This window comes from Rattus norvegicus, chromosome 1 (genome assembly GCF_021556685.1).
Source record: "Rattus norvegicus strain SHRSP/BbbUtx chromosome 1, alternate assembly SHRSP_T2T, whole genome shotgun sequence".
Classification (NCBI taxonomy): domain Eukaryota; kingdom Metazoa; phylum Chordata; class Mammalia; order Rodentia; family Muridae; genus Rattus; species Rattus norvegicus.
In genome coordinates, this window is record NC_141534.1 from 120,876,708 (window position 1) to 120,891,676 (window position 14,969).

Genomic DNA, 14,969 nt, shown 5'->3' on the forward strand with positions numbered 1-14,969 from the left:
TCTGCACTGATTATACAGTTAGACAGACTCCTATGGTCTCACATAGACTGGACAGATATTATGGACTTTGAGAGACTAGACAGGTGTTCTTCCACTGAGTTCCATCTCCAGGGTGAGAAATGTTTTAAATGAGAAACAGGAGTGTTCTTGGTATGGTTGTTGGGATTGCCACAGACTGAGGGTTGAACCAACAGACACGTTCATGGTTCTAGAAACTGAAAATCTGAGTTGAAAGTATCAGCAGTTTGCCATCTCCGGAGTCTTCTCCCATGAACATCTTCTCCATATAGACTCATCTTTGCCTCCTTACTCTCACCCCTGTGCCTGTGTCATATCTGCTGCTGATTATAAGGGTACCAGTGCTATTGGATTGGGCCTATCATCACAACCTCATTTAGTTTTAAGTAGTTCTCCAAAGGGCCTGTCTCTAAACAGAAGCACATTCTGTAATCTTGGAGGTTATAACCCCAACATATGTATTCTGTGCATGAGAGGAATACAGTTCAGTTTTTAATGGACCCTGAAGATTCCTCTAGTTCTGAAATCCTCCCCAGTTCCAGATGAAGCCAGACTTCTGTGCCCTGGGCATGTATACTTCCCAAGGCACGTGGTTGGGATAGAACATTACAAATGCTGTGATGGAACCCTGGGGACAGAATGTCCTACTGTTTCCAAGCTGTGCATATTGCTATTTTTCTTAGTGAGAATGAATAATAAACAGAAATGGAATATTTGAAGTCATACCTTCTTTGTATGCCAGAAACCATCCTGGGATTCTTCAGAGGCTACTTTCTTCATGACCATCTTGTATGCTGTAGCTGCCACTGTCTGCTGTGAAAAAGCAGTCAACTAGTTTCAACATAATTCATACAGCTTTAAATAAACACTAGAAGCTGAAGCAGAGCCGGACTCTGCAAATGGAGTGCAAGGCTATTTCAGTAAAGGACAGAGACTTACAATGACTAAGAGACTTTAAGAAAAGCCTTTGTAAATGGCATTCCATGACCCGAAAGTGGAGCTCAGTGGTAGAACACCCTTCTGATGCCAGAGGTTCAAACCCCAACACTTCAAAATAAGTAGAAACTTAAATGTTTTCAAAATCAGCTATTGCACTGGAGCCAGTATTGCCAGATAATTCCTCCTTAAGGTACACAGGACATGATGGGAAACATTAAAGTGTGACTTTTGAGTAATCCCATCTATGGCTATATTGTGTACAAGAAGATACATTGTTGTGATGGAATATAATTCACCTGGACTGATGCAGGCAGTTGTTGTACCCTTTTGTGACATTTCAGCCTGGTTTCCCAATGATATATATAAGCAAAGATAGCTCAGTGGTTTATTGTTTTGTGACACTTGACAGAAAATCCAATGAACCTGACAAGAGAGAGAAGGTTTCACTGGGCTCATTAGGGTTGTTGACTCCATTTTTCTCCTTTATTATCTGTCTCCCTCCTCTCCTTCTGACTTCTTTGGAGAAGGTATCATATCCATCAATGAAAAGATCTAAACATTCCCTTTACAGTGAATTGCCATTTCTTTTACAGCACAACCATAATGAAGTCGCCGAGCTCGTGGCTCATACTTGGCTATTTAAATTCTTTCTGGCAAAGGTCAAAGAAGAATCTTTTTTTTTTTTTTTTGGTTCTTTTTTTTTTTTTTTTCGGAGCTGGGGACCGAACCCAGGGCCTTGCTCTTCCTAGGTAAGCGCTCTACCACTGAGCTAAATCCCCAGCCCTCAAAGAAGAATCTTTAAAGAACACCAAGGAAATCAGATGTTAGCAGAAATTCCTATTTTTCACGTAGGAATTGCTTCTTTATATTGCTATGAAGAATTAGAAAAGACCGTGTGTGTCTCAGGAAACCACACCCAACCCTTTTCCTCGCTGGTGCCTCCTTTGCTGTTATCTCAGTCTCTAATTTTGCATTAGAACTAATCATTTCATCTCACTAACTGCAAGTCTGTTAGTTGCTGTTTATAGTTAAAACAATTAGTTATTGCCTATTATTAAAATGAGAAATCATGCATTAAGCACTGGATGTGTGGCATTCTGCAGAGACTCTAGCCAGAGTCCATGATGATTCTACCATGGGTGTGAAACAGATGAACAAGAACCATTTAGAGCAGAGTGGCCAGAGCCTAGGTCTCTCTAATGTGTGTGTGCTATTATTTCAGGTCTCTGAATTCAATCCCTTAACGTTCACCAGCGTAATCGAATGTGAGAAGCCAAACAATGACCTGAGTAGGTTTCGTGGCTGCATGTGAGTATCAGCACCTTTGCAAGCTTTCTTATTTTTCTTTTGTTAAACCATATACACAAACAGATACACAGCTTTCATAACATGTTCTTCAATAGTCTTTGCCACATATATCATTGTTTTGGTTGATCTTGAAAGTAATTTGTAAGATCCTGTCAGCAGTGGGAACTTGTCAAAGGCACTGTGTTATTGAGGAATGACTGATTTTCCCTCTGAGAGATAGAGGAACATGAAAAGGGACAGGAAGCTTATGAGTGTTATATATGGTCTCAAAAATGGAAGTCAAAGGCCATAGGCCAGGCAGGAAGAGCCTGGGTGGAAATGCTTTCCTTCTTGATCACTGAACAACACATTATTGAGTATTTGCTGTTTATTGGTCCTAGCCATGCACTGATTATACAGCAGTAGTAGTTACTGCCTTAATGTTACTTAATTAAGATAAAGGAGATTTGTATGTGCAGTAAGTCAGCCTCCTTATTTGTTCCTAAGTAGAAAGATCAGAGGTGAACAAATGGCCCAGGAGTGGCTAGTGTAGTGATTCTTGGTGAATACTTGGGTATGTGGCACTCAAGAGGTCACTCACTATATAATTCAGTCTGCTCTTAATGTTTGTTTGGAAAATTTCCTAATAGCAATAATGGTAGTGTAGGGAAAACAGTGTATATGGAGTTGTATATGGAACTGCAAGGTGGAGCTGCATGAACTGTTTCATGGAGAATGAAGCAGCTGATAAAGATCTGAGGATACCATGGCATGCCACTGGACCCTTTCTGTAAGAGCCCATAGACTTAGATCCCTCAGCATCCTTGTGATACCACTGTCCAGAGCAGAGCAGCCTTATAAATGGACTCCTGAAAATGGGCCTCATATTGAAGAACTCTCTCTGTGTGAGTCCGTGATTTGCTGATAGTACCCAGCACTGCAGCCTCTGCCCAATCCAGACACAGGAACAGTGGGATTTGGTAGTAGATAGAAGCTTCACAGAAGAAGATAACGTGAACTTGTGACCTGGAGATGAACCAGCCAGTCACTGGACTTGCCCTGGAGTTCAAAACTTGGAAGTCATTAGATGACCCCTTTAAGAAACCAAAGGAGGCTAAACTCCCAAAGGAAAGTGTTAATGTGGTACTGCACAGCCAGTCTGCTGTGCATTTTCTGGTCCTTGTTGACTTCTAGCCTGCCTTCTTCTGGCCTGCTTAACTAGCTTCTAGGAGTTTGCACATAGAACACCAGTTTCAGGACCTCTGTGAATCCTGAGGCCAACTTAATTGCACAGAGGAGATACTAGGTCTTAAAGAAGTCTTGACATTAAATAACTGCTAAAGGAGGTGAAGGCAATTTGTTGCCAACTCAATGAAAAATAGAGGGTAGATCCATTTCCAATGGCTTTTGACCTAGCCCTTGGACTCCGTACCCATTTCCTCCTGTGAGTCCTGAAGGAGGTTTCTGACACTGCAGCATTCACATGCACAGATAACTGTTCATGGATTCATCATCTGTCATAGGGTTAGGTTCATAATAAAGAAGATGGAATTCTTCATCAGACACTTTCCATCCTTCCCCTGAGGACCTTCAGGGAATTACGTATTTTTGTTAGAAGGGAGTTTGAGCACTCAAACCAGCACTCAAACTGAGGTAGCAGGTTCCAGAGACAATACTTTCTGGATAACCTTGAGGCTTGGGGTAGTGGGCATAATTTAGTGTGCCCCTCAGGTCATTGTTGAAAGCTCATTTAATACATAGAAAGTTTTCATAATGGTAAGTGCCTTCTAAACACTGAGCACTGTCATTCTGGCAGCCACTGTTAACTTCACCGCTACTGGGAACATGTAGTGCCAACTGAGAAGAGCCAGGAGATAGAGGATAGCCCTTAGGAAGGTTATTTCATTAGGTGTCTAGGAGGACTTTCTGTCTTTTATGGATACTAGAAAGAACTATATGAGATAGGAAGGTGAATTTGGGGTTTGCTTAGTTTGAGATGATGGCAAATTCATAAACAGAATGACTGATTTGATAGTAAAATCTGGGTAAAGATGTTTATGTAACAGTTTCAAAGTCTGAACGTACAAATTGGTTCACACTGTGACAAGGAACCCCAGCCGTGTGTCTCCATGGTAGATGGCATTGTAGTGCGATTATAAGTGAGTAGGAACTCTATAGAGGAAGGCAGAGCTTAGGGAAGGCCAGTACCTCTCAACACTGACACACAAAATCAAGTGTCTAACACTTGTGTCCTTGGAAAACAACCATGTCAACATTAAACAGCATCAGGGACTGAGGTGAGGGTGGGAACTAGAGGTAAAGATTTGAAGACACTTTGCCTAGATGTATTTAGTCAGTGAAGAGGGCAGGCCATGAGGAGAAGAACATAGGAGGAGAAATAAAAGGAACACAGACAAAATAGCCCTAAAAACTAGGAACATCACCTTTGATGTGACAGAAATGCCACCATGAGGCAGTGTCCAAGGGGAGAAGACATAGTAGAGACATTGGAAGGGTTATTTTGGAGTCCAACAAAGGTGATGACCGCCATGAAAAATGAGATGGAAAGGCTTGTGTCCAGAAGATGGAGAAGCACATTGCTCAGATTCAAGAAGTATGTCTGGTAAATGGTCAAGGGATGAAGGCCTGGGATCAATAGACAGTTGTCAGAAGGAGACAAAGTAAGATTAGACTAGGACTAGTAATGTGTTTAGTTATATGCAAAGGGGATATGAAGGCATTAATATATGACGGGTGAGTCTTGAGTGCTGCAGAGTGGCTTGCGACCTTTTGCTCACCCACAGCACCTAACTCTTAATGTCTCAGCACCCTAGTTCTGCCTTCTCTTCTGGAAGCTGTGGAAGACACCTCATCTGTGGACTTCATTCTTCTAACAAGAGCTTTTCTGATGATGACAACATAAATGTCCTGATGGCACATTTCCAGAGTGAAACACCCATGACAGTATGACGGAGTTTATACCTGGCTTTCCAATTAGTCACTTCTTACTTCTACTTGGTGTCCACAAAGCTCTGGTTGAGGAATAATATGGAGACATAAGTGGTCTAAGTGCCACCTGCTTAGACCACTGTATCCTTATCCCCATCTCACTGATTTTCCATCTCTTTTTGGCATAGTAGTTTAAATAGGCTATAGAATTGACTTGGGGAAAATGGGCACCTCCTCCTGTGCTTATGTTCAGTGGGTCTCTGGAGGTGAGCTGTTGGTAGCAGCATACTAGAAATTTTCCTTCAACTCCGAGACACTACAGAGTTAGAAGCTCTGCCTCCACTCTCCAGACTAATGTTGTCTTCTTGGGAATAGTACAGAGGGAGGGTGTGGATGCAGGAGAGCAGATATCAGGATGGGATCTGTATTGAGGAGTGTACTTTCCCCAGGAGCAGGCCTGATTTGCTGAGTTTCTTATCTGTCCCTGAGAAGGAAGCCTCAGCCTACCTCATCCTGATACTTGTATCAGAGACTAACTCACAGCCTCAGCTACAGGATCTGTCCTTGGTCAGGGACTCAGGTGATCCCACTCCTGTTATCTTGTGTCAGTCTCCAGGAGAGAGAAGCTACTTGCCAGGGCTCCATGGTAAGCCTCTACTCTCACTGCTAGGCATGCCTGAAGATTGTGATCTCTTATGGACCAGCTAACCCAAACTTGGGTCTATAGTCATTGTTACTTAGAAAATGGAACTCAGGATTTTAGCCTACCTCTCCCCCTTGCCAGAGTTGGTGGTTCTAGGAATTATCTTGCATTTCTGAACTCTGGTCTAATTCTGTAGGTAGTATCATTGCTCTTTCAGCCTCAGGTTAATCTGAGAAGCAAGTGAAGTAACCATGTAAAATACCTTGCAATATAGAAGCCATTGTAGAGAGAGGGTGGTATTTGCCCCAGTGTGTGGTTCCATTGATAGGAAATGTATGTAAGACTGTCTGAGGAAAGAGAATAGGAATCAGAGGTAACCAGGGCTTGGGGAAAACAATATAGCCTAAGAAGGAGAAGGACTGGCCATGGTATAAGGTTTCTTTATGGCTAGGGAAAACATTCTTGAATTATTTCCTGGTGATTTTACAGCTCTGAATGTATAAACATGAGCTTTATGTTTTAAATGAGTTGATATTGTGATATAAGAAATACATTGGGTTATTAGGAAGAGATAAATGTCAGGGGCTTCATAATTCAAGTACACTTAAGTATTCTGTGTTCTTTAAATTAGTTTCTATAGTTAAGCCCTTATGAGATCCTCAGTACCTGAAAATACCAGCATTCTCCACCACTTTCAGCTATTTGCAAAGTTCTCTCATTAGCATAGGTCTAAGCCTTGCCTTTCCCTGTGAACAAAGAGAAAACTTTCTCAGGTAGCCTCTGTTCTATTACGTTCAGTCAACTTCACAGCATGTGATGATTTTTTTATTATTATTCATGAGTATGTGTGGGTGGGTATCCACAGAGCCCAGAAAATGTCAGAGCCCATGGAGCTGGAATTACAGGCAGTTTTGAGCAGGACATGTGTACTGGGAAGCAAAGTCAGGTCCTCTAACAGAGGGGTAAGCAAGCTTAACTACGGAGCCACCTCCTCAGCCCCTTATGTGATGATCTTTGAGACCATGATCCAGAGGAATAGTTGCACTTTTGCCTAAAAGATGAAGATGTAGGATGTCTAGTTGTTTGTATAATATAAAATTCATTTCACACCATAAAGCCAGTTGCCTGATCCTCTATTCAGATCTCCCTGTATTTGCTCCTGTATTTTACTGCTTTGATGTTGGGTTCATTTATAATTGCTATATCTTTCTGTTGAGTTGATTATTTTTTAAAAAAATATCATAGAGGGTATTGTTTTTGTCTTTCAGGAAGTTTTTAATCTCAAGCTTATTTTTCCTATGCAAGTATAGCCAGTTACTCTGCTCTCTCAGTTACCATTTTTGTCCTCTTTGTAAGCATTTACAGAGATTTCCTGCCTGCATGTCATAGACCTGGGTACAGTACCACAGCACCAGGGTGACAGCTGGATGCCCTTGGAATGTAGCCTACTCACCCTGGTGATCAGTGCAGGGACTGTTGTCACTTTGTGTCTTAGTTACTGTTCTATTGCTGGAAGAAGCATTATTACTAAGGCACTTCTAAGAGAAAGCATTTAGTAAGGGACTTGCTTACAGTCTCAGAAGGTAAATACTTTTTCATCATGGTGAGGAGTGTGGCTGCAGGGATGCAGGCAGGCACTGGACCAGGCGCTCACATCCTGATCCTCAAGCAAGAGGCAGAAAGATAGTAAAATTTGGCCTGGTGTGGGCTAAGCCTACACCCAGTGACACACCTCCTCCAACCAGGTCACATCTTCTAAGCTCTCTTAAACAGAATAGCAAGTAGGTACTAAGTATTCAAATATAAGAGCTGGAGGGCAGCTATTCTTATTTAAACCACCATATCCCCTGAGGTATAGCAGCAGGATCATTACTGACAATTGAATTGTTTCAGTTCCTTAACTTCTCCCAGCCAGTGTTGAGAGGGAGATTGGTGTGAAATGTATCCAAGCATCAGTGGCAGTGAGCAGGCTTTAAGGTGAACTGTAATCATATCAGCCAGACTCATCAATGTTTGAGTGTTTTCATTCACCTTCATAGACATAATTACCCCTTGAGAAAATGGGACATCAGCACAAAGCAGTTTGGTCATTTCCACATGTATTTGAATTAGATGATTAAAATCCTGAACAATGTATTATTATATCAAAGGAAAGTCTACCTGTGGTTTATCAGTTCCAAACTGCTATCATTTTGTCCCTCCTGCCTATGTCAATCAGTGTGCTCATAGGGGCAGATGTGCTCTCAAATTCATGGAAGTAAGAGTTCAGTTATCTGCATAGGAACGGAGGGAGCCTTGGAATGTGTAAGTCATTTTAGGATACTGAATCAAAAGCAGGTGTGTTGTTACCACCACAAGGTCCATGGATTCAAGGGCAGGAGTGGGCACTAGGTAAAGGTCTGTGTGGTGAAGAGACGCAAGTTAGTGCTCTCTGACCAAGAAGGAACATGAGATTTACTCTCTAACCTCTGTTGCTCCTATCTCCTCCTTAACCATCCTTCCCAACATTTCATCCAATAGATCCAACCTAAAGCCAAGGTCAGGGCAGCAGTCAGCATTTTACCAACTACCGAGGAGAACAACAGGGTGTGTAATGTAGTAAGACTGGAAGATAATGCCTGGGGATCTAGGAGTTTAACAGAGATGGATATACACGAAGGATGTAAAACTGAGCCCACACTGTAAGAGGGATCTCCTCTGAAACTGAAGACAGCACAAGGAGGGAAGGACATTTCTGTGGGTGGCTGCCCAGAACAGAAAGACTACAAAGAGCTAAGGCACTACAGAGCAGACAGTCTGCATGAGAAGCTAAGGAAGTGCACAGCCTAAAACGTCTTCTCCCAGAGAAAGAAGCACAGTGTTCATAGACATGCACAGAAGGTTGCATGCATGTCTTAAGATGCAGAATGACAAAGCCAGGAAGACTGGGCTGCAGGCCCCTTCAGAGAAGTTTGTAAAACCTAAATTGGAGCAGTGCTTCAGACATGGTGCAAAATAAAAGCCATGGATTTCAATATTTAGGAGTATAATGTTGAAGTCTGATGACTGTGGTGATATAAAAGCAAAACAGGAGTCTGTATCACACATTAGTGCAGCTCAAGGCCACGTTGATAGAGAACTACATCAGAACAGAACGGATTGAAGGTCCTGGTGACTGAGTGGTACAGATTGGCTATCCCGGGAAAGGAGTTGACTTGTAGCATTTGCAAATTGCTGCTCCTTGGCCCTGGGGGCTTTATAGGCATTACCTGAGCATCAAAGCCTTGTCCCTGTGTCCATGGAACTGGATGATTTTTCACCCCTATACCTATCCTTTGTCATGTATGTGGTAGCCAGTACTCACATGTCCTCCCTCATACACTACACTCAGAGAGAGCTGTTCCCAACAGCATGTGAGTTAGAGAGATGCAATGCTTCTTGAGAGAGAAGACATTTATCTGCTTGAGCACTGCCATTTCCCAGCATCACTAGACTTTACCAGTTCTTTAGAAAGGTTTGCTTCCAGAGAGTTTTCATTTAGAAGAACATGGTTAGATGAGTCAAGAAGCCTAAGGACTTGAACTGGGTGAGTACTTCCAACTAGGCTAGACTAAATGTTGAAGGATGTGCTTGTTGCCATGGACAGAGTACCACACTTGGGTAGAATTGAAAACAGAGGTTTATTTCTTCTTTCTAGAGCCTGAAAGGCCAAGGCCAAGGTATCAGTGGGTTGATTTCTCTCAATCTTTCTGTGTTTGGCTCGTGGCTGGCCAATTTGTCCCCATGTCTTTTTCCATTGGCATCTCTCTGCATGTCTGTGTCCTAATCTCTTCTTAGAAGGTCAGCCGGATTGGGTTGGAGACAACCCAATGCCCTCATTTAAACTAATTACTTTCTTACAGACACTGCCATATCCTGGGAGCTGTAGGAATTGAGATTTCAACACATGGTTTCTAGGGACAATGTAGTAAGGTCTATAACCAAGAAGCAGGTGCTGATGGCAGATTAGTGGGCTCTACTTCTCTTGAGCATCTTTGGAACTAAGTTACATGTCTGGGTCTGTTCTACTGTTGATGGCAACACCCTGCATCAGAAGTTTAGGGGAGTAGACCAGTTACTGAGTGCTGGGACCACTGCGTTATTCCTTTATCTAGTCTTCTTTCTACTTCAAATATGGGCACTCTTCTCATAGGAGTATGTTTGTGCCCCCTGCATCTGCTGACTGTTCCTGCAGCTATGGTCCTTATTTAGATTGGTTCAACTTCTGGTGATGTGTTTCCTCCTTAGTTGATTTGATTAGAAGGCCTAGTGTTGGACGCAGGAGTGTTGATCAGTTTCAAGTTCCAGTTGCCTAGCATTTTGGAAGACTTCAGTTTAATCCCTAGTACAACACACACACACACACACACACACACACACACACACACACACACACACACACACACACACGAGAGAGAGAGAGATAGACAGAGACAGAGAGACAGAGAGAGTGAAAGACAATCGTTAAATCCTCAATACCTTGGAGGTTATTCACAGAACTCTTCACTGTGAGTACCAAAACTCAGACATTCAAGTCACATATAAAATGGCATAATGTTTGCATATAAACTATACATATCTTCCTGTAATCTCTAAATAATATGACATAAAAACTATACACCGTAAATAGTTATATACTATATTTTACAAGAAATAACAAAAAACATCAACCTGTTAACAACAGAGATTCCTCACATCCCCACACCCGCCTTGCCATCCACCTGTAGCTAGTTAAATCTGCAGATGCAATGCTCAGAGATACAGAGGGCTGGCTATAGTTACACATCATATCAAAGAAGGTTGAATCTGAACTGCTGTTTTTATTTTTGCTGAGTTCATCTTGTTTCTAGAAAACTGAGGTTATTGTCTTTCACTGATGCCCAGAGAAGTTTTTTCATGTCCAGTTGTCCCTAGAGAAATACATGAGAGATACATGAGCATGGAAGTTCTTTCCATGGTAATGGGACAGTAATGGGGCAGGGCTTTGTATGTATCTGTCTTTGTGTGCATCTGCCCAATCTCTTGGTGTTTGGCTTCAATCTTGAACCTTTGAACCTTTGTCTTGGGTTTGCTGCTGTGAGCCATTGGTACGGGACTGATTTAATTTCCCGTTGAGTGTCCCTTTCTACATATTCTGCAGAAGAACTGGCACTGCAGTGAGTTATGTTAAATTAACTACAATAAATTTAAATACAGTGAGCATCTTAGTCTTGATTTTATATAGTTTCTCTTCAATAGAAAATGTATTTATTTCTGGAGCTAATGTGCATCACTTTAGGAGACGTCAGGAAGGAAAGACTTTCAGAGAGGTCTGGGTTGCCAAAAGGAGACATTTTAACTAAGGGTGGATATGGAAAGGTGGCCTGTATATTGGGCTCCTGGGTCTGTTCCAGTGTAGTGATAGGGTAGGCCCTGTTGGACAGCACTGGTCTTTGCATGAAGAGGACAAGTTTTAAAGTCAATGACTTAAACAGTACTTTTGAGTCTGTACAGCACTGACACAATTTGTAATGCTCGTGGTTTGCATACATGCCAGATTAATATCTTCATAACTTTATGATCAGTAAATATAAAATGATGACAAAATTGGATTTGAGGAAAGGGCTCAGTGAATAAGAGAACTTGTAAACATGAGAACCTGAGTACAAATCCCCAGCATCCACGTGAAGATCATATGTTGCCATACATACCTATGGCACTAGCACTGGAGGCAGAAGCTGAGAGCAGAGACAGAAAGGCAGCTGCATTTGCTAGCCAGACAGTTTGGCTGAAAAAATGATAAGCTCTGGGTTCAGAGCTTGACCCTGTCTCAAGAAAATAAATCAAAATTGATAGAGCAGGGTAACAGACTCTGGCCTCCATGTTGGTACCTATATACACATGTTCACATATACACATATACCATAGACAGACAGCTTCACACACACACACACACACACACACACACACACAAACACACACACACACACACACACACACACACACACACACACTGTTGTCAAAATTCATACCATTCCTTCTCGAGGGCTGTGTGTATTTTGTGACAACCCAGGGGACTGAATGGCACTAGCGTTTCTGGTAGAGTAGATAGATGTGCCAGCAGTCATCCAGCAAGACTGTCCTTGTCAGCTTCCCAGGTCTGCCCTGCAACTGCAGAATTGGCACTTTCTCTAGTCAGTTCCCAGTTAATCCCATTCAAAGTACCTAAATAGCAGCTCTGGGGCTTCTATGATAATTTGCAGCAGCTCCCTCAGAGTTGCTATGGAGACACAACCAGACAGCCATGATGGAGACTTTTTTCTGCTTCCCTGTCCAGCACCCAGGTGCCCCAGTGTTTTCCTAGGTATTTACAGAAGTGATCATGCAGTCATGTGACATGTTCTGCTCCATGTTCCTCCACAGAATCCACAGCAATGGGGAGAAGGCTGGGCTGCATAAGGAAAACTTGCTGCTTCGAGGGTGCACCATCAGAAACACAGAAGCAGTGGCTGGGATTGTCATCTATGCAGGTAGGCACAGGCTAAACCTTAGGCCATCCATCTACTGCCACACTGTGCTGCGTGCTTTCCAGCATTTCTTTCTAATCTCTATCTCATAATAAGGGTTGTGTATACCCATTGTAGAAAATTAGAAAATCAAAATTTAGGAAAACAGAAAAGTATCAAAAAGCAAGTTTGTTCTAATAACAACCCAATCAATATAGTTCTTTCTTTTTCTTTAGTATATTTCTTTCTGTTCATTTTGTAGTTTTTATATAATTCATTCTGAATTCTATTTTGACCAAGGTTCTTAGAGAACTGTAATCCAGAATAATTGCTCTGTGGATCCAGTCCCCAGTTCCTTGTCTTTACTGGTATTCCATATCCCTCCGTCCTCCTCTGCAGGACATGAAACCAAAGCCCTCCTGAACAATAGTGGGCCCCGCTACAAGCGCAGCCAGCTTGAAAGGCAGATGAACTGTGATGTCCTCTGGTGTGTCCTTCTCCTCGTTTGTATATCTCTATTTTCAGCAGTTGGTAAGTCACCTAAGATGAGTCCTCAGTGAGGTAGACTGCAGCACAGCCTACAGGCAAGCTTGGGGGCTATCCAGACTCCGCTAGACTCAGCACGTTAAAGGTCAAAACACCATTTTCACTACTTGGGTTCCAGGAGTGACTGCATCAGCATCAGTATGGCTACACTGAAGTGAATGAGCTCGCAGAGTAATGTTCCTTTTGGAGTTGAAGACTATGTGGATGGGAGGATGAATCCATCATAGCCTTAGTAATGAGTCCAGTGAAAGAGGATTCAGCAATGTGATGAACCAAGCTAGCAACAGGAGAGGAACATATAGCAATGAGGTTGTTTAAAAAAAGAGAAAACAACAGTTTGGATCTTACAAGGGTACCAAAAGGTTTCATAACCTCTGCAGTAACATGTTTTGAGACTAGCACTTGATTTACACCTTGTCCCTACCTTGTGAGCTTGGACTAGACAGATATAACATGGTCTTGAAGAATGGTCTCAGGTGATTAAAGCAGAACCGCCACATAGAACACCAAAAGGTTTCTATAACCAGATAGGTGTGGGACTTAGTTTAGGAAGAAACATGCTTGACCCTTGACTTCTTAGAAACTATAACATGTTAAAGTCAAATCTTCAAGAAGGAACCATATGGGTAGTACTAAGGTCCTAATGCGTGTTTACCCAGGCCCTTATGACTGTTTTGAGGCACCTGGATGATGAAGTCATTCTCCCAGCACACAGGCAGTTTTTATATCTTGACCAGTGGTACCATTCAGCACCATCAACAGGAAACCCTTGGGTGCAGTTGTGGGGCTCTTGTTATATTGTCCAGGATGGGCAAGAATGTTTGATCCTCCTACCTTAGCCTCCCAAGTGTTGTACCATACACCCTTGATGTGAGCAGAACACAAAGTGTGTGCTCTTTCCAGCTGCCTGCCAGTGGGTCCAAGAATGTTATGTACCATTCTTGCTTTTATGGCAGAGAAAGATGATAGAATATGTCATGTCCAGTAACAATCTTAAACGAATGTCTTAATTTTCCCAAGCAGCATTCTTTCTTTCCTGTCAGATGAATGATGCCTCTCTTTAAACATGCACAGGACATGGATTGTGGGTTCGGCGCTATCAAGAGAAAAAAGCACTGTTTGATGTTCCCGAGTCTGATGGCAGCTCTTTATCCCCAGCCACTGCTGCAGTTTACTCGTTTTTGACAATGATAATTGTTCTGCAGGTAACAGTAATAAATATTATGTGGTAATTACTATACTTTTCTCTAGAGAACTCAAAAATCTTGCTAAGAGTTTTCTATAAATCCTGCATCTTGAAGAATCACAAATGGATGTTGCCTTTTATTCTGTTTGAAGGTTCTTTGGTGACTTTCCAGTTGATGCTCTTCTTTGCTTTTCTTTAAATGATGAAAGCTTTGGGGATTGAGTTTTCCCATTGTTTCTCTGTTTTCCCCTTTCCTATTAATTAGTTATTATTAATTTATTATTATTATCCTCAAACATGCTAGGCAAGTGCTCTAACCATTGAGATACATCATCAGTACTGTTTTAAAAAATAAATTTAATCTGGGAACAATAGTTAGATCTACAGAAATTTTCAGACACTAAGAGAATATCCTCACCCAGTTCCCTGACGTGTGTTCTATTGATATACTTCTCCATGAAATCGAGGAAACCAACCTGAATATTTTGCTGTAAGCAAAACCCCAAGCTATTTCATTCACAGCATCTCTGCAGATGAGCCTCCTCTCCCAGGATTCATCCTGCTGCAGTTGCATTTATCAGCATTAGTATTCAGTAGCAGTAGTATACATTCACATGCCTCTCCATCTATAACTGAAAGGCAGCACCAGTCTGTTAGAGTGAAAACATCCCCAGAGCTCTAAGGGGCAGTGAGGATCACCACTAACCTCCGTGAGGACAGAGCGACCCGAGGCTGTGTCTAGCCTCACATTATCACAAGTGGTTCCTTCCTACGTGGGAAAATAGTCTCATTTAACATTGCAAATTAGGTTTTGGGTTTTGGTTTTTGTAGGGTTTTTTTTTTTTTGTAAATGTAAATTTTGTTCTAGCCTTGAGTTAGGAAAATAGTTGGTGCCTTA

General features: G+C 42.1%; 1 protein-coding gene across 4 annotated transcripts in view; it reads left to right on the top strand.

The window, feature by feature from the left end:
• Positions 1-14,969, top strand: part of Atp10a (ATPase phospholipid transporting 10A (putative)) — a 173,662-nt gene that overhangs the window by 120,579 nt on the left and 38,114 nt on the right. For all 4 annotated transcript variants that reach the window (NM_001439845.1, NM_001141935.3, NM_001439846.1 and 1 more), the window contains 4 exon segments: positions 2,180-2,265; positions 12,257-12,363; positions 12,739-12,870; positions 13,960-14,090. In NM_001439845.1, the coding sequence (NP_001426774.1) occupies positions 2,180-2,265; positions 12,257-12,363; positions 12,739-12,870; positions 13,960-14,090 (456 nt within the window).